This window comes from Oenanthe melanoleuca, chromosome 2 (assembly GCF_029582105.1).
Source record: "Oenanthe melanoleuca isolate GR-GAL-2019-014 chromosome 2, OMel1.0, whole genome shotgun sequence".
Classification (NCBI taxonomy): domain Eukaryota; kingdom Metazoa; phylum Chordata; class Aves; order Passeriformes; family Muscicapidae; genus Oenanthe; species Oenanthe melanoleuca.
The window spans coordinates 21,592,628-21,617,447 of NC_079335.1; the positions used below are offsets into that span (position 1 = coordinate 21,592,628).

Sequence of the window (24,820 nt, forward strand, 5' to 3'; positions counted from 1 at the left end):
CTATGGATTTGACATAGAAAAAAAAAACCATTGCATAATATATTAGATGATATAGATACTGCTAAAGGATGTTTCGAATTTAAAGTACAGTCTAATCAGGGAAATCAGGTAGCAAATACGTAGGCAGAACTGAAAAACTCAGGATTTGCAATTTCCACCTCACACCCCTGCAAATAAATTGAGTAGAAAAATTTACCAATTAGTGCTTAGAAATTTTGTATTTTATATTTTTCCATAAAATGAAAAAAAATCAATAACATGTATTTCTTCTTTCTTCTGGTAAGTAATTACAAACCACAGCAGTTGAGATGCTTTGGATGCTCAATTCTTCTATTGACATAGCACGACATAGAAAACCCTTGCTGAGCTGTGGGCTGTTATGGTTCCTGCACATTTTCAGCATCCATACTTTTGAGATCCTTTTTTATAAATTTGGTGTACATTTCTTGTTCAAATTTAAATAATTCTGGATTTTATACCAGTGGATCCCAATAACCATTTAATTAAAACCCTACCCTATTACTATTGTTTCATATTCTTCCTAAACGAAGTGTTTTGCAATACATAATAGTGATTTTTTTCCAACAGTTCTGAAAAAAGGATTATTTCACCTTCGAAATGATGAAAATAAAATATTCATACCACTATACAAATGTCACTAAACTGAACTGATGCATAGGCAGTCCTGAGTCAGGTAAATTACACATTAGCATGGACAATCATTAAAAATGCGTAAGGATTAAGAAGGCTTCTTAATGAAAAAACATAGAAATGTTTCCATATGTTTTACGAAGTATTCTCTACCCTTTAAATGAGCACATTCAGATTTAGTCACTGGCTTTGTTTCAGAGAAACCCCATCTGTACACTACATCGCTTACAGGCACATCTCAGTCATGCAATAGCTATGTCACAGCTCATATATCAAATAAAAATCACATTCAAGGCCACACAACCTTATATACTCAAAGTCTTCCATTCTATTTTAAGTAATCCTTAGAGAGCTCTTATTGCACCTCACTGCTGATGTCACATGACTTTTGTTGGGAAACTGAGCCCTACAACTGAAATATCAAAAAGTTCTTAACACAGATGAGAATGATATAAAGGAGAACTCTATTGTACCTATATATTGTGGAAGCCTTTTTTTTTCCAACAAAGAAACAGGTGTGGAACTAAAAACTTGAAAGTAGCACTGCACAACACTATGTGGTACTGGGAAAGGCAGGATAAAACATGCAGACTTCACAGTAGGCTTAAGGAACTCATCTGACACAGATTCCAAGGCTAAAAAAGCTGATGGTCCACATCAAGGACAGAAAGCAAAGAAGTTACCTAACCTTCCTGACATCAAAGCTTTCAGTGCCAGAAAATCTCATTTCAAATCCAACAGCAATGATAGCTGGACAGTCAAAAGGCTTCTATCCACATTACACAGCAGTCCATAAACCATCAACTTTTGCAGCAGGGAAACGGTATGAGCAGCTTTGTTAGTAATAATGAAATCATCCAAACCCAAGTCATCTCCTCCACAGAATACCTTGACTAAGCAGAACGCTGCTGAAACGTCTATATTCAGGGGTTTTCCCCTTATTATAAGGAAGATTCCCTTGCCAGTGAGAATTTGTGAATAACACAAAACATCTGAGGTAGACAGCAATGTATAAATGCCTTACAATTAAAAAACCTTCAATTAAATCTTCAATGAAAATCTTCAATTAAAAAGAGAGGTTTGTTCTTGCTAATGTCTAAAATCACAGCATATCTCTGAATTACTGACAATATATATATATATAAAGATGATTATTCAATAGCTGCTGCTTAGTAAGTTCCTGGGAAGGTTATGCTTCCCCCAGCCCATGAAATAGGTGAATCACTATGAAAGAATTTTTGATTTTTTGTTTTTGGGAGGTTTTTTTGTTTTAAAAATTACACTGATGAATGCCATGACAATCATCAGAAAACTGCACTATTCTTCTTTAATTTCAAATCAATTTCCAGGTGTTTAGACTACCAAGATTTAATATCTTGCATTTTAAAGAGCTAGTAAAGAAGAAAAAAAAAAAAACAAAAAAAAAAAAAACAAACAAACAAAAAAAACCCCCAAAAAAAACCTCAGCAAAATATACTTCAGCTAGCACCCAGAAAGGGTCAACTGCACAAAAGAGACAGCCTGAACAAGAGGATAGTTCAGAAATCAGCTGGCCTCAATTAGAAAACTGGTGGAACCAACATTTCAAACAAAAATTTGTGAACTATCAAGTAACACAAAATGAAGAGGAAAAGAAGGAAGTCTTGTGATCCTCCAACTTTGCTTCTTTTAAAATACAGGTGGCAGGATTTTCCTCCAGTACTTAAACACCAGCATGGATCTATCAAAAAACCCCTGCAGTCTCACAAAGTTGTTACAATCATGAACTATTGTCATGCTCAAAACGCACCTTTTTAATTGGATTTGGTTTGCATAATGGAACTTCTTGTACCTCATTATGCTAGACAGAAAAGTTACATTTTGAATAGAAAATGCAGTTGACTGAAATACAAGTAGATTTGCCTCTTACAAAGAAATTTTTTAAGGTTTGCATGCAATTTCTGTTAAAGTCTCATCTCTCCAAAGTCCACATAAAGCCTTAAGATGATCAGTAGCCTTTCAAAAGAATGACTTTAGCAGCATTTGGGAGTCAAATTGATCTTTGAGGCTGCTTAGAGGGCAAGACAACATAGAGTGTTAATCTGAAATAGAACCACCATGGAGTAGTTTCTCATCTTGATGCTCTTTTTGTTTATATGCTTACATTTGGGGAAAGGTAAGAAAAAATGGCAACAAAGAAATTACATTCAATATCTGAATATAAAGACTGAGAGGTTATATTTGTATTTAACATAGGTGAAAGAAAAAGTGAGTGGCAGATATTATGGCTTACAAAAAGAAGGAAGCACCCAGATACTATGGCCAGCATGCTCCTGAGCTCCATCTTGTACGCAGTATCCAAACAGGGAAGCAACCATAAGGGTCCTTCAGCTCTCAACTGCAATTTCAAGTGCAGCTGTACTAAGTACCTCTCAAATTTCTAAAACAAGAAAGCTCTGCACTACCTCAATGAAACAGAGCATGACTATTAGGTACAGAAGAAAACTGAAGTGGATTTTACAGAAATTAAGGGCGTATCTTTTCCCTTTGCATTATGAGAATACTTAACTGACTACAACTTATTATTAATGGAAACAGCTTCAAAACAGCATTAAAGCAAAGTCAGAGTTGGTTACAAAATTTACACTGTGGTTCACAGCCATTCGAACACAGACTGGCACATCAAAGCTTCAAGTTTCCCCATTCTTTGCAACAGAAACTTTTAAAGTACTATAAATGCATAGCAAATAAACATAAGAATATGTTCAATTATATTCAACATGTGCAATTATATACATCCAGCAGAGTAAAAGTAATCTTTCAAACTGCAAAGGAGATTAAGGAATGTGACACATACATAGTGACATTTTTATTCTACAAACAGATAAATTTTATTGCATTACAGTAAACAAGAATTTCAAAGGAAGAATTGAAGAAAATCTAACAATACTCATCTAGTTAACCTGAAGATACTCATGGCATTTTGTAAGCCTAAGACTAAAGCTAGCTGGTACAATAAAACAGTCTCATGGTCACCCTGGAAGAGTGCTTACAGTCTGATAGGTTCCAGAAAAGATTGGACAGTATTAGAAAAACCTAAATGATAAACTGCATAACTCAGACCAGCTTCAGAATGTAAGATGGAGGGAAATGCACAAATTCAGTTCTCTAGAAAATCATCCATTTTATTTATTTGCACACATGCTTCAAGGTATTGTGTTAAAATAGTCTACAGCTTCTTTTGCTGTGGTTAAATTTTCTCATCAAGTGCTACCATAGCAAATGCAGTATCTGACTGAATGCCTGATAGACTGAATGCTTAATAGACAAATACTGAAAAAATGTGTTTTCAGTGAATGCTCTGCACCATATTTCTTTATTTCATCTCATAACCATGAGTGTGGACTTTTTAGCGCTTACTGCAATACTGCAAAAATCACCAGCTCTTTTCTGTTGATCATTTTCCCATTTAGTTTTTAAATCAGAACAGCTTTCTACTGACATTGTTAGAAAAAAACTTGCCTAAAGGCTTACATTCAAACTCAGCAAATCATTCAAATGAAGGCAGCAAAGGAAGTGGGAGGGCATGAGATGTGAAGACTGAGGTCATGACAATAGTTTGGTCCAGTATAGTCCCTTTTCCAGATAGTTTTTTCCTTGCATTTAGGAAATACTTTGTACCTGTGAAGAGAATTTTTCAAGACTTCCTGCAAATTTTCAGAAGGCAAACTTTACGAGTTAAAAAAGTAGGTTGGATCTTATTGCTGAATATGGTAGAGGTACTACCTTGGTGATAAGCTCAAAATCTGCTGGCAAGCTGTGTTTCATTGATAACATATGGGATTCTGCAACATACGAATAGACAGCGGCATAAAAGCGATCCCGCTGGGAAAGTAGCCTGGACACGAAGTACACATCAAAGCAAGTTTTATAAAAAGCTCTCTTGAAAGACAGAAGATCAAGTGCTTAGCACTTTGGTGATCACAACCACCTCATCTAAGCCCAGTGAATGGAATACAGAGCTAACTGATGAAACCAGGAGCTATGAGAGCTACAGCAAGGCACAATCATACCAGCTTTCAACAGAACTGCAAATGTTGTTATGTCAGTGCCTCAAAGCTGTGCTTTAAAGGTTATGCTCAGTCCAAAATGAGTAGATATAAATATATATGGATTCCTAATGTCTCTGAAGTGATCTGGTTTGTTGGCACAAACAGTATATTTTTAGATACAATTTCCTAAGACCGTGCCCAGAATAGTGCAGCTCACCCCTCTGAACTGTACATTATCTCTGTTGTAACACAATTCCACAGCATTTGAAAAGCTCTTGAATACACACAGAAACTATGTTCTTTAAAAGCCAAGAGCGACTCTGAAAGAATCTGCAAAAAGATTAAGTATAACAGATATCTAACAGGTGTTTTACACTGTATACACTACAATTCTAAACCTGCCAGTCAGACATTTACTGACAGAGCATAACAAGCACAGCCATAACTACTTACAACAGCAATATTCATTGTCAAGCACTCATAAAAAACTGCATTTAAATCCTGGGAAGCATGAACAACAGTATGACTAATTTAGAAAATAAATACATAAATAAAATAAATCATCCTCCCTCTTTTCAATTCCTTTGCTTGTTACAGACCATAACAGAAGAAACTGTTTTGCTTTTGTAATTTTTGATGCAAAGGAAGTGCCCTTCTGGATGACAGAGCTGCCACTTGTCTCTGTTCTACAGGGTAAAACTGGATTCACATCTGATCACAAATCACAACAGACTCTTTAATCATTATTACTTTGAAAACCTTCTCCAGTAACTCCAACTACCAAAATAACGGGTATTTGGCTATACCTCAAATCTTAGTTTACATAGGAGAATGAAAAATGATAACTAATGCAAGAATAAAGCAATTGACAGAAGTGCTATATCCAGCAGTGGTATGTCACACAAGCCAGGTAAAACCCAAGCAATCATGTGAAGGGAACTCCAAGTCTCATCAGAGGTATGAAGATAGCTGGTTTCTATAATGTTGGAATTCTTGCATTTCACCCTAAATCATCCAGTATTCACTTAGCTCAGAAAACAGAAACAGTCTACACTGTAATTCCACTATGGGGATAATTCATTTGAAGAACTAAATGTAGCACCTCAACAAGCTCACACCCCTTAGAGCAATTAAGCTTTTCTTCTTCCAACAGCAAGTTGAAAAAAGGAAACTCCATGTCTTCAAATTGGAAAATCTGAATAATTACTGGAATAGCAATAGGAATACCCTTTCCAGAAGTCAAGATTTAAAACATTTCTATAACACTACCCAAGACTTGCATTTCTTAATTTCTGTATTTTCTAGTCACTCCCCTGCCCTGCAGTAATTGATGGCGGGAAGGGGAAACTGTTACCATAAACCCCAGTTCAGAGAAAGCATCTTTAATGATATAAACATTTGAAACTACCATGCCAGAGAAAATTCTACCTAACCACACCTAACTGTTAGGTCCCCTGCTGTGTATTCAAGAAAAAAAAGACACAAATCAAAAGGAGAATGGATAAAGACTAGAACCAAGAACTTCAATAAAGAAAAGGGTTGAGTATCACAGGGTTTGACAAAAATGCAGTAAAAGTAGGAAAAGAGCTTGAGCAAGATGTAGCAGCAAAGCCACAGAATCAAACTGGGAGAAATCAGCCTAAGAGAGTGTAATATCTGGATTTATTCAGCATGCTACATTTAAAACAAAACAGAAAAGAAAAAAAAAGGCAAAACACATTTGGTTTGAACTTGATATAGTCATAAAAGAAAGAAACTAAAGTCAGACTAGGGACTTTGCTTATCTAGATGATCTACTAAAACAAACGTGTTTCTGGAAATAGTTCTGATTACTTTCCTTGAATAGCCAGCAGCCCTGTTACAAAGGATGTTTTGGAGAATGCTAAGCAGGTATAAGAGCTCTTTTTTCACATAAAACAAAGATCCCAGAATCCAGGAGCTGTGGTTATACAGAGACCTCTGACATCTCCTTAGAATCCAAGATTTTGATTAGTGTTTCACATAGAGTGGTACATACCTTTATAATACCACACAGAAAGGAATATTTGCCTACAGCAGTACAACACTTCAAAGCAAAACCAAAGCAGCTACATCTGCTTGTGCCATTTGTAATTTTCCTATTACACTTCACACAAACAGAAGGGACATTCACTGGATACCATTAAATAACACTGTAACAGAACACATCCCTTCCTATATTAGCTCCTTAATAATTACCTTCCAATAGCAAAATCAAGACTGCAAAATGTTAATTTAAGCGTTTTCTTGCTCACTATAGTTTTCTGAGAACCTAATGTTTGAGAAACTGACTGCCTCCCTTATCATTACTACCTTTCTAAGTTACTGTGAATTTCTACTTTTGGTAGAATATTCCTCCAAAAGAACTACTCGCTTTAGACACACAAGATTAAGTGAAAAATGAATAAGCAAAAGAGCTGCTATAATTGAAACTCAGTATTTTCCAGTAAAAATACACTTTCTGTCCTTACCATTATCATATTACATATACCTTGTATTAATTATATTCTATGACTACGAGGTGGACTAGACACATAGGAAAAACATTATTCTTGACTGCAAGAAATACAATAATTGTTCCTCATAAAACCTTCATTTTTAACAGCTTAACAACTCTCCAACATGATATATTCCTGGACAATAATGTATTTTTCTTGAATATCCATGCAATAAGTTTTAAGCAGTAGTCCAATACTTGGGATCTGTCCCATGACCAGTACAACTTTTATTTGATCAAGACTATACATATATAAACGTACTACTCAAGGTCAGCGGTCAATATCACATATTTGCAAACAGAAGAGATGCTTCTTCTACTTGCTTATTCTTAAACCTATCCATTTTTAATTATGCCTTGGGTTTTTTTTCCCTAAAAATTACTACTACAATAAACACATTTTTACTACAAGTTCCTCACAGGAATATTTCAATTTTATCTTTAGTATTTTCTCATTTTATTCACATTCCTTAATAATCTACCCCGTTAAAAAATTCCTTTATATTTCTTTCCTCTTCAGGATCAAAAACTTTTAATTAATCTGTCCTTTCCAAACTGAAATGTCTCATTCTGAATAAAAAGGAGGAAGATATGTGTTATAAGGCATTCCATATTCTTTTAAAGTGATTCAAGTTGTTTCAATAAATAGAGATAAGTAAACATAATAAACAATGTCCAATTAAACTATGAACAGAAAATATTATACCATAATGACCATAAACTGCAATCATTTCTTTGTGCTGTAGCACCTGTACACATTTTCATTTCTTCTCAGAGTATTTCACTACATAAACTAGTATCCCACAAAATAGGATTATTTAATCAAAAGGGCAAAAAGAGAGACATTGACTTTGGGAATTCCCACAAATGTTAAATCAGAATAGTGATATTCTAAGCCAGAATTAACTCATGTAATACATCAGTATATTTACTAATCAGAAAATAGCATGATTTATTTTTTATGTACTGATGCATCGACACTCAGGTTAAATCTAGTTGGCGTGAGAATTAGAACAGGAAAAGGATTTGAGTCACCATCGTAGAGTGCTAAGACTAGTCAGGATTTCTCTGTAGCTTTTAGTTGTAGCTTTGTTTTAATGTTTAATAAGGTCAAAAGCAGCAGTAACACATTTGACATATTAGCAGCCTTGCTGTATGTATGAGACAGTCGTGTTGAAGGCTCTAAGCAGAGGTGAACAGTAGTAGGATGAAAGAGAATCGTCATACACTGAAATATGAAAGGCTCTGCCTGGAATGGTGGACAAGCTTTCTCACCATGAGAACAGTCAAGCAGTAGCACAGACTGCACAGACAGATAGGGTTTTCTTACCCTTGGAGATTTTCAAGACTGACTGGGTATAGCCCTGAAGAACTTGGTCTGATCCCATAAATTACTCTGATTTTAGCAGAAGATTGAACTGCAGAGATTTCCTGTAGATCCTTCCAACTTGGACTTTCTGATAACCCTACTATTTTTTGCTAGATACAAAGAAATATGTTTCTTCTGCTCTTCTGAAGACCAGTGCTCAGGAAATGGCAGTGACTGGCATCAATACTTCTACTGCAACACCTCTGCACGAACCTTTTCCTTAAAAAAACACAGATGTCAAGAAAACACTATGGCTGCCTCATTCACGATTAATTCTTATATCAGCAACCACTGATGGTTTCCAGGTTCACTCCAAATTTGACAAGGTCTCTTAGCCTTCAAAAAAAGCCCCATAACCTTTCCTTCTGTTATCTCTGTATTTTTCTTTTGTGTGTGCACTGAATGAACACTTCTCAGAAAATTCCCAGCATCATTATGCAGCAGATTCAAGACTTATGTTCTTCCTAGCCTTCTTGCCGCAACACTGAATTTCAGAAGTTTAGGCTCAACATGCTCTCTTGTTCTTAGAAGCCACAATCTCAACCTCCCAGTAGAGTTTTTCACCTGATGGAGTACCTGGCTGTTAGAACAAGGCAAAAAGACAGCCTGCCTCTCTGCTATCTGTGTACAAGAACAAGCAATAACATCAAATAGCAGCTGAACAAACAAAACAGGTGCTCTCAGTCACAGCTTCCATTGATATTTGTGCAACTAAACTACAGACTCTGGATTAAGGGCACTATTTATAGCTTTAAATTTAGGTGTCTTGGTTTTTTGGTAGCCCACCAACATACTCAGGAGTGTGCTGCTATTTTCAACATAGACACTGAACTGAGCTCTCCTGCAATTCTGAAATAATTCAGCTTAAAAAAACTTGTATACATTTATGCAAGCTATGGATTTCATGCATGCATGTATTCCTTTCACAACCTACTGATTTTTTTTATATTTTCTTTTTCTCCTTCACTGTTCTGTTGACAGTATGTATACATTCACTTTCAACACAAAAGACATTTTAAAAGTCTCTTGTGGATTTTGTAGTACATTAGGTTCTTGAGCACATTACATATCAAAGCTAAGCTTGTATGAATGCTTTAAGTATGCCTATCACTATTCTTTCATCAGAACACTGTGCGTTTCAATTTCAAAGCTTATTGGTATATATTAATTAGAACAGAAAGAAAATTAAAAGGCAATCATAGTTATGCATACTTTCCATGTATGCATGTTTTCAATGCATCCTTTCCATGACAGTTCCTCATTTCAGGACACAACAGATCCATTGATTCTGGCAGAGCATTTCTTCTATCTGACTGATTACGTATTGAAATTATAAAATATCCCACCTATCTTCTTTCAGTGCAAGTTGGTTCATTACTTAAGATTATCACTAAAAATGTTTACTACAAGAGGAAATAAAACCTCATACATGACTATATAAAGCTTAAAAAATTAAACTAAAGAATAAATCATTCTTAGGTTGCTTATCCATGCTGGTTTTCCATCTGAAATTAGGGTTAATAATCTACCAGAGAAATTTACAACATATAAAAATAATAGTATATACACACTGCATTCTGGGCCTACATGAAGGATGAGGAGACATACGGGTAATGACCCACACAAGACAGTTACCTCTTTATACTGTGCAAGTTTCATATAGCTATGTCCTGCCACTCCCAAGCAATTAAGAGAATACACCCTTACACTTCAATTTTAGACAGAAATTTCAATTCAAACCACTCCAAATGAATGCAAAATTGTCCATGTTATATGGAACAGAGATTAAATGTCAGAATGTTGCAAGGAAGATAGAGCTGAACAACCTGCATCAAAACTTTGAAATGCTGGGCTTTTGCTGGCTTTTGTGTTTTGGAGTTTGGTGCAAAGGGAGGAGGCAAGAGGCAAAAAGTAGTTTTAAAAACAGGGGTATTAGAATGGCAAGTCACTTATTTTAGTCTTTTTCCTAAGTGGTTAAAAGAACTATGCAGCAGCTCCACAACCCTTTTTTATATGTACACCTGGGAAGAATACTGAATTCTGTTACTTTCCTCACTGTTACCCTGATGTGGTTTAGACCAGATGTTTAAATGTTACAGTATGCACATTTTCTTCTCTTCTTCCAAGGCAAAAGCAAAATAAGAGGAATATTTGACTTCACTCCACAAGAGACCTATTTAATAGTTTGGCGGTTATGTAAGTAAAGGTAGCTTGGCTAAGTCAATGTTGACGACATACAGAACGACATGATCCTAATGAGTTGGAAAATATTGGCTCTCATGAGATTCAACCAGATGCTACTGCGCTGAGAAAGCTACTGTATTATTGAATTTCATTTTTATGAGGTAAAATTTATTATTCAACCATTAAGGTATCCCACATGAAATCTTGCATAAAATAGTTTTACAGTTACATTCTGGAAAATAGATTTTATTTTAACTTTAAGACATCATTTACATGAGGGATTCAATGCCTATTTGATCACCTTCTGTAGAGAAATGTAAGGTCTGCAAGCAATTTTCCCAAAAATACCAGATTAATGGAACTGAACTGTCAACAAAATAATGAACTACCTGAACAGGACAAGGAAAAAGTGGTAGCAAGTTCCAGTTTTCCAGAGTAAACTAAAGCCATGTGTGACTGTGTATGTATTTTCTTGGCAGGCTGAAACAGTTAGAAACAGTGTTTCAGGTACTTACCAACAAATAATGGAAAAAATACACAATAAATTACTCTATAGGATTAATCATGCTCAACCTTTGAAAGATCTTAACTAATACCGTTTTCTTAATATTTTGGTATTTTGTATACTTATTTTTATTTTTTAATTGCATAATAATAATTGTAATAATTTTAACATCTATACATGGAATGTGTAGAAGGCATTTCAAATTCCTATTTGTTTGCACATTTATCGTGACTGAAATGCAGAATGGGGATGTTTCACAAGCATAAGAACTCACATTATTTAACTGACATGTAACATGCTGTTGCGCTTGTATACCAAAAGGATTATAAAATTAAACCAAAACATAAATTTCCAAAGAGTTACATGTGGATTGAAGACTGCTTTTGTGCTGCTTTTTTTATTTTAGATGTAACGCATTAAAAAGTTAGTAATGCTTTTTCTTGACCCATGAAAAAGAGCAAAAAGCTGTTTGCAGCTGTTTTACTTTCTGTTTGCTATGCTGCATTTTGTCACTTGTATTCCCATCTATTTTAAGTTTTCTATTCTTTTTTTCTTGCACAACTATTTCAAGCAGTCTGAATCAATCTTCGACTTAAATGATGATGCCTACTCATTCAATTAATAAGTTTAACTCTTTTTTAAGAGTTTAATAAGTTTTATCTCTTTTTTAAAAATCTATCTTGACATCTAAGAACCCTAAAAATATCGTTTCCCAACTACACATTTAAATATATAGATTACAAAAGGCGTAATTGCAATGGAGTTAAGTGCTTTCAGAAGTTTCATTAAATTCCATATAATTTATAATTAAAAACCTGCTCTTAGCAGAATAAAATCACCTCAAGCTAAGACAGACATAATATTTAAACATTTTTATAAAAAATTTCTAGAGTAAAAATCATACATCTTTCTTGACATATTCATTTCATGTGTCCACCACAAGTTCTGAGCTCAGTCAGTCACAGCACTGCACTCCTCTTTTACTGGAAGTTTCAAGATAAGAAACCTTACTAATATGCAGGACAAATAGAAATTTTAGGTAGTACAGGTGCTTCATTTTTAAATTCTGTCAGAAATCAAACACATACAACTTGCTTTAGATTTTAATTCTTTTTTTTTTTTTTTTTTTTTTCAGACATCTTGCCTTTGGGCAAGTTAATTTAAAAAAAAAACCTCTCAGATGATCTAATGAAGACAGCAATCTAATATCAAACTAGGGAATATTTGAGTAAAATGTCTTTCTCTAGAAGGAAGAGGATTCTGAAGAACATGGGGAGCAAAGAAGATGGGAGACAGAAGAGTGTTAATCTTCAAGCAATCTTCCCTTTCTAGCATTCCATTAATCTATTACCAAAAAGAATTTGTAAAGGATAGAGAGGTTGTTTTGAATCCTTAGACCAACTTCAGTCTCAAAAACCTTTGAAAGAAGTTTTGGAGCAGGATAACATTTCTGCTCCAGGTAAAAATTTAGGAGAGAACCCCAGATACAAGCAATAAACTCTGTTCATATGTTTGTGGAAACACAGTGCAGAGCTCCCTTTTTAAACTAGATCCATAGAAGGTCTTTCAGCTGTTACCCAGCAAACAGGTTCCCAAAGGGGCCTTTGTACCTTGTGAGCCTCTCCACAGCAGGTGAAAGGGCCAATAGCCATCTGATCCTCTCTGAGGCTTTCTACCTTCCTGCAACTGATCTATCTGTACTTGTCTTCCTATTAATTTTTAGTTGTCTTAACTTCTACTGCTTTTCTAGTTTAATTCTTTCTACCTGCTTCTTGTTATATATTCTTCTGCCGCTCTCTTCCCATTTTATTAGGTGATCCTCTTTCTCCTGCTTTTCTTCCTTTTCATTTTTTTATTTCTATTTTCCCCTAATTTATCTGCTCCTCTCCTATAGAACATCTTAACCCATATTGTAAGCCCATATTATAAGTTTCAGTGATAAAGTTCTAAAACTGGAAGAGATGCCTGTGTTGGAAAAAGCATATAACTATGTTTTTAGCACAGTAACTGCTGAAAAAGATCTTGGCTGAGAGGTTACAAAGATTTGTGATATCACTTTTGAGTTCAAGTCTATATTCAACTATATATTGAGAGTGTAGTGCCCAACATTCTCAACAGCACCTGGCACAAAGCCCCAACAAAGACATAAAGAGCTCAGCAACAACTGTTTCAGTCCAATAATACTCTTAAATCACACACAAAAAGTGGCAATACAGACATAAGCAGTTGAGAAAGTTGTAGGGTATGTAAACAAAGGGCAAACACATTTTGAAACTAGCTATGTATGAGGAGCTACCTAGAGAAGAAAAATTTCAAGTCACAGTATATTTCAAAATTGGTAGAACAGATATGGGCAGGTAGCTAATAACTAGACCATTCCCATAGGAGGACACATTTCATTCACAAATTACAAAACAAGCATGATGTTACATTGAGTATAAAATCCTGTGATCTGCCTAGAGCAGTCAAATTCACTGGAAACCTCAGGATAACAGCAGACCACTACAAATAGAAGACAAAATACCTAAGCCTTTTCTTTCTTTTCAGAATAATGTCATGTACAGGGAGGGCTTTTTTAATTTACTTTTAACAGGGAAAAAATCTGGATAGAGACATAGCTGTTTGTCCTCCTATATTTCTAATTAGTTAGAAATATGCTTTTAGAAGTTTGAAAATGTAAACATAGAAGAAAATTTAGGCCACTGTATTCATGAAAGACAGTTTATGATTCTTTGAAACAGTAGAATATAAGTAATTAATTTCAAGAAAAAGAAATACTCTGAAAAATAGGATAAAGTGAAGGAAAGGGAATCTTCAAGTACATTGTTGCTTTTTCCTGCAAGAACACCATAATTTAATACAAACATACTCAGAAAAATAAAAGGAAGGACAGTAAATAGCAATTAAAAAACAAGTGTTTATACTTTCATTATTTGTAGTAAATCAATTAAAAAAAATTAATCCACCAAACCATGGGGATGGAAAGCTATCTTTTTAAAATATTACTTCTGTGCATTGCCAAAAACAAGTTGTGTTCAGATGGAAAACACAATACCATGGGAAAAAGGCAATTTTTTCCTTGAGAGTTTAGGTTACCCAAGAAAAGCTCATCTGTTCACCCGAGCACAGTGGCAGGAGGGGGAGCCCAAATACCTTGCCAGGCTAGTGCCAGGCCCAACACATTAACCATGTAAGGCCACTCTATACAAGCCTAAAAGCACCAGGCCACGCAGTGCCAGGCAGGAACACAAAATAAGGACTCCCAAGAAACATCCATCAACTTTTTTTTTATGTTGGAGAAACTAAGTTGAATATAAGTAGAAGTGTTTAACAGATGTACTTTGTTTACTGACAAGTTCCTTATTGACTGCATTATCCTCATGGTTCATTTAAAAAATAAAAAAAAGAAAAATGACAAAAGAAAAATGACAAAAGAAAAACTAACATTTCAACTTCCCTGTGCAAATACAGTCAATTATTTTTTAGAGGCTTACACACATACATGTTACTGTTAAAGTGTGTGGAAGCTGACCCTAATTACAGGGATGACTTTCAACAAGGCACAGTATAAAATTTTACACAACAGTATTCAAACAAAAGGTAGCAGGCTTACAGAATCAACCAAGCCAAAAATTCAGACAAAAAGCATTGACAGCAATCATTTCATAGCCTTGAACGCAAAGCTGCCTTCAGCCTAGTTAGCACCAAGCAAATTACAGAAGTGTAAAATTTACCAGGTGAAGCGTTAAGCCATGAACAAGAGAAATCAAAATAAGTGCATTATATTGTTCATTTACTTTATTTGAAGAACTTAAAATGTGATTTTTATTCTGCAAAGATACTGTTAGCAGAGTTGTTTCACAATTCATCCAATTGATTGACTGAAACATGTTAAATAATGGACCAGGTTAGCTTGAAACTCTGCAACCCCTAAGATCACCTGATCAAACAACTGTATTTTCAGATTTCTCCATGGTGTGGATTGTAAACCTGCTACCTGCACAAGTACCAGGACTTGAAAATAAAATGTCACAATCCCATTCTTAGATGACCCACACAAAAGTGACTTTCATGAAAGAAAGAAAATCTAAGCACTTTAAACAGATATCCCAAGGTCGCAAAAAAATACAACAGTTCTTTTGCAACATTAGATCAACACAGATTTAACTTCAATAAACAGGAGGAGTGAGAAAGAAGAATGGAAAGGATCAAGAAAAGCAGGGTGGAAAGCCTTCCAGTGGTCTAATCCACCACTGCTTCAAATCATGATTTTTTTGCACCTAAATCATTCTCATAACACATTCCCCAAGACTGGCAATGCTGGATATTCCAAAATATCTGTTATTCTTGTTACGGGTTTATTCACAAGTAAAAAATGACAGCTCTAAATTATTCTAGCCTGCATAGAAATCTTAAAAATAAAAAAATATATTTTCTGGATGACCTTTATGCACTTGAAAACTCTAGTTTCCACTCTAAACTGCTAAAAATCCCTAATTTATTCCCAAAATCTATGGGTGTTTCACAAAAGCATGACAGATAACAAGTTTCATTATGTATGTTATCATCACCAACACTTGCATATCTTCAGCAATTTCACAATAGTTAAGTAACATTTATTTACAAAATAATGAGAAACATCTGCAGCCCTTCAAAGAATTCAATGTATGCCATTGATTAATAAAGCCCTTAATAATCTAGTTTCACCTCTGAATGATCCTGAAGTAATAACATTGTTCCATATAAGGTAGCAAAAGTGGATGTTTCAGCTGAGGGAAGCATGGAAAAATTATCCTGTATGGGAAAATTAAATGCATCCAGAAATTGGTGCCAAGGAGTGAAGCTGGGTGGCTTAGCTTACATCCTGGATTTCAAATATGAGCTATAAATACCCATACACACACACAAAAAAAACCAAAACATTCTGTCTGTTAGCTACTATAAGAAAAAACCTGGATTTAAAGTGTATAGTTATATGGACACTATCTAGCAGTGTTCTGTACAACAATAAATATTTAACCAAAAGTATCATATCTTTACCTGAAGTTTGGAAAACCTCATTCAGTAAAGCTTCATTTACCACCACAGAACTGACATTTCCAACAGGATGACACCAGCTCTGATAAATAGTTTGAAGCAGAAGGGTTTGAGCTCTAGTTGCTTGAACTGTCAAATTAGGGAGCTCAAAAATGCATTCTGTTAGTGGGACATGAGCTCGCTTGGTCCTGTTTAAAATAAAAGAAAAAGAGGAAAAATCATTACTTAAGCACATAAAAATGACAATTTTAAAACTTAGTCACAGAATATTAGACTATAAGCAGTTAGCTTGTAAGGCTGGAACTATGTGCCTACTAGATTTCTTCTTCTAAGAGCTGATTCTACTTGAAATGAAACTTCTTGCATTATTTAACTTTAGATCTCCCTCCAGAATGTGACAGTAAAAAATCATATATTTTATCTAACTATCTCTTGGTTTTAAAATTTTTAATAAAAAATTCCATGTGCTCCCACCAAAATAAGGACTACTCAAAGAAGTGCAGATAATAAGAACACAGAACACATCTGTTCAGAAATTTAATGTTCAAATTTCTTTATTTACAAAGCTTACAGTGCATCACTAAATGGCATAGAGTTAAGTGACCCCAAAAACACACAGACAATATTCATATATCAAAATACAAACAAGCCCACATTCTATATTTTGCTGACAGAGCTCATTAAATGCTTCTACTATATTTCAATGCCTTACCTTTTAATCGGGGAGGAGCAACAGGAGGAGACAGGCATTTGATAGGGTAAAGTAAAAGACATTTGTTTGGGAAATAAATTCCTCTATGACAATATAATCCACCACCATCAGCAAGAATGCTTTACAAAAACTATAGCAAAGTCAGTAACTTACTTTTTCTTCCTAATTTACACACTATTACCTGAAATAAAGCAACAGACTGGTTTGCTACATTCAACAAAAACTATAAAGGGCTTCATTAGCCCTCTCAGTTTGGAGCCTTTTCCTGTATCATGTTTTTAGCATTATCATTCTTGCTCTAATCACTGAAGTGTACTTTTTCTGCTATTTAGCATTATTTTCTCTAATTTCCTATATGGCAGGAGGGCTGGAACTAGATGATCTTTAAGGCTGCACCAAATGTCAGCCATTCTGTGACTCTATGAAATATAATTACTGATGCATGTATTAGCTCATTCTCATTCTGGAGAATCTCCTCTATTAGAAAATTTTAGGGACATGTTTAAACCCCTTTAAAAATAAATAGTAGGTCAATGTTCCACTGATCATCAGACCTCAAATGGGGCAAAGCTGCTAAAGCTGCACACAAAATCCACTGGCCCTGGGAAAAAAGCATGCTTTACCAAAATGCTGAGGGACTGAAAATGTAAAGACATGCAGACATTCAATGACTCTTCAGGTCAGCAAAATCAAAACCTTGCAAGGAACTCTCCCAAGCAGTCATAATACACCACATCTCCTATTTAGGCCCAAAAGAAAATGCTAGCAGCTGTAGGATCTAATACATGTGAGGTAGTACTGGCAGTAGGCTCTGCAGGAGGCTCTACAAATTCAGAAGCAGGCCATTTGTGATGCTCAAATTCTAAAACCTTTAGCAGCATGAAGTGGCAAAATTCTGGAAATAAGGAGTAGCCTTCTTAGATATTCTGCATCTGATTGTGAGAGTGGGCCTTCACCAAGACAAATGTGAACAGAAAAATACTACATCACTTCTCAGACCCAGGATCACTAGGGTCTAGATGAAGCAGCAGAGTAATAAAATATTATGATGCTAATACTTTTGGCCCATAAGCTGCAGATGTGACTTATGAAGCATGGTTTGGAAATAAGCATGCTGAAGACCTGAAGATATCTCTCAAGCACTGTGTTTACACGGTTGTACAGATAAATATAATGTCATCAAATTGAATTTAGATTTGGCCATACAAGCATTCACCTCAAATCCTAAAAAGAGCTCCTTCCTTTAATTCCTTGTCAATACCAGCAAACAGATGCTAAGTGAAAACCATTTTCTGTGGCTCAAGAGGAATTAAGCTCAGTGTTAGATACCTACAGTAAAAACAAATATCCACACCTAACACTGTGGTCTTAAACCTTATCAGGTAAATCGAAAGACAACAGCACTTGTAGACATAACAGAGACCCATTCATTCAAGACCGAGGATTATAAATTTAATGTCTCTGCAGGTCACTGCTTCTGCCCACCACTTATAAAAGGACATTACATTTCTCAGCGGCTGGATGTCTGTACCACAGATCAAAGTGACAGATAAAGCACATCCACAATAGCCACTGCTCCTCAATATTTTAATATTAAAATAAAAACTTATTATTCTTCTTATGAAAGAAGATACTCATTAAAGATTTTCAGAAATGGATGCAAATGCAGATGAAGGACAAAGAACAAATAAAAACAGATGTTGTAACCTTCTGTAATAATAATCAGCATTCTTCAGAATGAGGTTTTCCAACCTCATAAAGCTTGGAATCACAATTACCTGTCTCAAAAACGCTGAGAAGGGGGAAGAAACCAGAAACAAGACTGCCTCTGATTTGCAACCCATTTGAAGCTAATGACACAATTATGCTGCCAGCTTCAAATCCCATTTGCAGAAAAAAACATGGATGAAGGAAAAACATTTCATGTTTATATGGAAGAACTCGGCCTTCTGTCTGGTAGCACAAATTTCTTTCATATGAACACACACCATGCTCCACAATACTCCTGCAAAATGAGCGGTCTCTCGTTTGAATAAATCTAACCGTCTTTTTTTTAAGTCTGAATCTACCTATAGGTACAGCCTTTGTTACCAGAAAAACTGAAACTCATCAGAAGCCTTTGTTTGATTGGTTTTTTTTTGGCATTTGTTTGTTTTAATTGGAGTCACAAACACCAAACAGCGAGCCAGAACGAAGAAGTTACGTATGACCTGTTTGGGAGAACAGTGCATCTCCCACCTGCCTAAACTGCTGGCAGCCAGGTACACATCTTTCTGGAGTGCATGACCACACCCCATTACAGGCTCACTTCCATCAACTGTAGCACAGTAGGTCACCAAAAGGGTAAGAAATATCTGCACAAAACTCCTGGAGCTCTTCCTGTTTCAGCTTGAAATTAAACCTCTCCAGAAAATTCTCTTCTCACAAAAAAGTACAAATCATAGAAAAGAACATATCCAAACACACTCAAATTTAGCAGGTGTAAAAAATCCATCTAAAAAAAGCATTTTTCTAAATATCAGAAAATTACCTAATCTGAAAACTAGAACTACTTTAAGGAGAGATGACACAAAAACTGAAAATAATACCAGTATTAAGTCAGGCAAATAGAGACAGATGCTGCCTGGTTTAAAAAAGCAAAACAAGACCAAAAAAAAAGCCATCACTAAAGAAAAACACTTTGGCTCAGACACCCGAAAGGAATAAAGAGCCTGGAACATATTCTGACCATTTCTACCACACAAATGCACAAGAGGACACATGATCACTGTCTTGTGGATACAATTACATAAAACATGTGTCCCATTTCAGCTCCTCAGATACACAAGAAATGCTCTGTAGCCACTCAAAGAAAAGCTCTGAGTACCATGAAAACACAGGTGGAGACAACAATTCTGAGACCTTTTTTGATGTTCACACCAAGTTAAAATTTGAACTTGTTTTCCTAAAATTTCCTACAGCTTAAATCCAAGCTCAGTAATCGACCAATTTAAGGAAAGTAGGTGTGCATGAGTAAAGAAGTAAAAAAAAAGGTAATTCTGTACTTAGGAAAAATCCATTCCTGGGGGAAAAAATGGTATATGTAACAATTAATTTATTTTAAAACTTAAGACAGACAGCATAACCCATTTCTTATACACAGAACTGAAGTTGGAAAATTAGCTATGCCTATTAGGAAAGCTTTTGCAGGCATTACCTGGAAAAAAAATGCAATGCATAGTGACATCAGATTATTTCCTGGTAATTTTTTTTTTTTTTTAAGCCATGTAATGTAATCCTTTATTATTTATCTCAGTATGAAAGTGCACTGTTATATTTTTACTTTCTGGTATTTTTTCCTTTTGTCATCCTTTCACACAAGATTTTCTCTATTTTCCCCCTAACTTCTGAATACTAATTTGCAGGATTAAACCTAAGTATCTCAGAACAAGTGTTTAAATATTTCAAAAGATGAGTTTCCTAATGTAAAACTGGGAAGGAACAAAGAAGGCAGAAAACATTTTTCAGCAAATTTTAGAATGAACATGATTCTGCAATAAGTCAATCTAAACACATTTTTATTAACAAATGAATGTATTTCAAAGGGAATCTGAAGAGCTGTGACAATCACAGCATACAATATAGCACTGCAAAAGATTTTGCTTTAAGAGTCTATTTGACTAATAGATATTACAGCTACTGTACTGACCTATACTACCTTCAGAACTTAAAAGTTTCACATAAAATTGTCCCTTAGGAATAGTAACAGCATATAATTTTTTTTTAACAATATGCAAATTCTACATTTATTGTACTTTAACAATCCCATAGGAATACAGTCTTCTGATCCTTTTCAGATAAGTTTGGAGGAATGGGAAGTTGAAAATAAATCCTTTTCTAAAGAAAAAAAAAATCAAGGCAGGGGAAGCATTGTACCATGTGTGCAGCAAATGTTGCTTAAAGGAAATTTTAACTAGACCCAGCGAGTGACGAAAGTACAATTCTAATTCAGGATTTATTATAATAGTTTTGAAACACAAATAATGCATTTAAAAGATCTTAAAAATCTAAGTTTGCCACCAACCTGCACCTGTTAATACGGAAAATACATCATTAATAAGGTATTGAGCTATATTTAACCAAGTTTTATGACCCAAGAGATATATTCAAGTAATAAGTGAAAATACAAGTATAAATAATTATTTTCAGTAAACCAAATCAGATCTGTGGTTCTATACTGTATCATTAAATTTGCATTAAGCAACTTCATATCAAAACTCTTCCCCTTATTAAAACAGTTGTGGCACATAGTTTGGGCCTAAAAACACTACTTAAACTGCATTTTAGAACTGCAACAACAGTAGGAATAATTATTTCCAAGTCTTTACACTCAAGAGTTAAGATGAAGTTCTGAACATATGTTCATTTAACTGAACAGGTTAAAAAACTACCAATTCAAACACTCTTCTCTAGGGGAAAATAAATCCTAACTAGCAGGATAGGCTACTCATTAAAGCTGAACTTGGACAAGTTCCAGAATAAATTTAAGGAAATATGAACAAGCAAGTCTTGCTGTGTAGTGGCATGGAGTGAAAATGAATCTGTCCTAATTAAATGATTTTTAAATATACTTTGGTTATACCCAGTTTGCTGATAAACTGTAATACAGACTTGCTGAAATATTTGAATAAATCTGGCATACCATTAAAGAAAATAGTTTTCTTTGCTATTTTTGAAAAACATGAATTGTCCTTATTACACAGAATGCATAGGCACCAATATAACCAATCCATGTAAGTTCACAGGCCCGTTATGAAATATTTTCAGTTTGTAGACTTTAGGAACAGCAACTCATTCTTGTAAAATCAACACCTCAGAGTGATTGAAAGAATATAGTGGTGAACAGCTGGGTCCAGAGGTTTATACAGAGTCCCCAACTGCAAAGCTGGAACCTGCAAAATGTTTGAAAAAATTTGATTTTTGTTATTACTCATATCCTGTACAGTAAAATACGATTAGTTCATTTTTTCCAAAATAACAAAACCAGGAACCTGCTACCAGAACCTAGCAATTATGCCTTAGAAGAACCTGAATGTAATTTGAATGCCCAAATAATTTCAGTCAGTATTTGCACACCTTTCCTCTTAGGCAACCAGAAAGTGTACACTGGGTTTTATAAGACATGAGCAAAGGCTTAATTTACATACCTACAACAAATCTGTATTTCTACTTAATCTGATGTTTCATATCCTATTTTTTTTAAAAATGAAAATTTTGATCCTTTTTCTTAACATTTAAGTAACTATTATTACTGTAAAGGAAACAATGTCTAGCCCCTTAAAGACAAATATCAAACCTCTGATGTAGGAAGGGCAATGGAAGTATTATTGTTTGAAATGCCAAAATGAAGTCACCGCTATTCACAAAAAAACCCAAACATAGCACATGTCCACATACACTAACACAATTTTCAGTCTTCAGAGAGCAACATACAATTATTCATGCTAGAGGATCAAGTTAGCTACTATTAAAAAAAAAACCCAAACAATTAAACTTTCTTTAGAACACTTCATTCCAAAAACACCTCCAAGACTGATGTCTGCAACTTCTGCTCTACTACAGACTTCACTAAAGGCTGCCTGGTATCTTACATCATCATTGACATAGGTGAATTTTCAGGAGCTGCAGCTGCCTTGGTCTCTTATTTGTAGGAAACACTGTTAATCACACAATTTATTACAAGGGAGAAAACAATTAACTTAAAGGTTCACCAGATCTTTCTTTTTTTCAGTATATCAAAACATTAACTTGATATTTCTGAAAATTTTAGACATGGGATTAGAAGAGAAAAATGCTATCATTTTAAAGTGGACTTCTGTATAGATTTTTTAATATCAGTTCTGAAATATAAATTGTCATGCAAACTTCAAAAAAATCCCCACAGATTTCTTTGAAACAATTATGAAAACAAAAAAAAATATAGGCAGAGTACAAATTTTAATATGGCTTAGAAAATGAACAGAGGTTATCCATTCTCAATTCCTAGTACAATGTGTGTTTTAATGGAACAATAAAATTCAGCTTCATACAGCACAGCAAAAATGAATGCCTATTATAAGGAAAAAAACATTAAATCAAGAAGTATCTAAAAGGTAGAAACCTTGGGAAAAAATCCCTTTTAAGCAAAGAATGCACAACTCTGGCCATTGCAAAATATAAATAAAACTTCGGTTGTTTTTAAAATAATTTCATTCATTTTGTCCCATCTGGACAAATGGTCAAGTTATGACCATTAGATTAAAAGTTATGATTGTTACATACAACTGATAATATTGGTTTGTGAAGCAGCAAGAAGTTAGAAACACTGACCTATGCTGTCAGACAGCATGAGAAGAAAGTAAGCAAGAAAACAAACACCTGGAATGTGAAGGTAGGAAAGTTGTACTTTCCCCCAACATGATTCACGCCTTACCAAGCATTTAGATGAGTCTTTTTACCCATGGATAAAGAGTTTCAGAAAGCAGGCAAGAAAGCAGTTTATAATCACTTCTAGCTTGGTCATTGCCTATGTGCCTCCAAATGCAACAGATCTGAACTAAAAATTTGTTGATACCAACAGGGGATTGGGGGTTTTCAGTCTTATTTTTGGACACATGATGAACTAAGGTGGTTGTTGAAATTGCAATGCAGGAACATCTTAAACCTGCAGCTGCTTTAGAGAACTATATTTAGGATGTTTAGATCAAGTTCAGCTTACTGACTGATCAATGGGACAGATGCTATGGATCTGAACTGCCATCAAACTGCAAGTGGATGTCAGTGACTAATTGATATTTCTTTCTTTGCAAAAAACTCTCTTTTTTTAAGCACTAGTTAATGCTTGCCTCCAGAAATAATTAAAGTGATACGATATATCACTTATATAATATATAAAATAATGAATTACAAGTTACATGCTCTGAGGAGACAACAAGCAGACCTCAGTCTTCTTTATATATTTAAGTTTTTGATCTGTGTGAACCATATATATTAGGCACAGACTTACATCTTTAAAGAACTGCATTCTTCAGAACTCCACAAGGGTGTGGGATGGAGATCTGAAACAAAAGGGGTAAGAAATTTTCCTCACTCATGGAATGCCCTCAATGTGAATTCAGGACATTTTTTATTACTTTGACTTGAAATATGCAGAGTTTCTTTACTTCTGCAAGGCCTAACTTTTTTACTTGGATCTAGGAATCCTCCTGTTGTTGATGGTGAGTGTTAGTGAGAACAAGAGAAGGGATATGACAGCTGCATTATGTTCCACAAGATCCAAAGATAAAGACCATGAGAAAAATCAGTATTCCTTACAGCGGCCAAAAATCAAAATGTATTACAAACACAAAAAAGCCAGAAGCAAGTCTGGAAAGATGCAGGGACATTCAGTAGGGAATCACTGGCTTAATGAAGGTAGCACAAAGGGAATCAATCACGTGAAAAGCAGAGAACTTTTCATCTACATTTTAATTGCGCGTTGTATATTTTCCTGAGAAAGAGATCCTACATGAAAAAGTAGCAATGTCAAACTAAATTATGCCAGCTATCATTATCATTTATCTTGTAGGTAAATGTTAGTTGTTGGTGGGGGACAAGAAGAAATCAGCTGAAACTTGCTGATGCTGTAACTAAACAGCTGCAGATGATCAAAACCACGAGGTGGTCAGGTAAAACTTGCCAGTGGCCATAAACCTCCAAACCACAAAGATCTGTGTTTATTAAAACAAAGCAAGCATTACTCTTTTTTATAGCTTTTATAAATCCAGCACCATTGCTTTGGATACTATAGGGTATCCAA

The 24,820-nt window shown here is 34.8% G+C and overlaps 1 protein-coding gene across 6 annotated transcripts in view; it reads right to left on the reverse strand.

The window, feature by feature from the left end:
* The window catches only part of VPS13B (vacuolar protein sorting 13 homolog B), a 425,154-nt gene that overhangs the window by 314,897 nt on the left and 85,437 nt on the right, over positions 1 to 24,820 (reverse strand). For all 6 annotated transcript variants that reach the window (XM_056483011.1, XM_056483012.1, XM_056483014.1 and 3 more), the window contains exon 17: positions 16,296 to 16,480. In XM_056483011.1, coding sequence (XP_056338986.1) covers positions 16,296 to 16,480 — 185 coding nt within the window. The remainder of the gene's footprint in view (positions 1 to 16,295; positions 16,481 to 24,820) is intronic.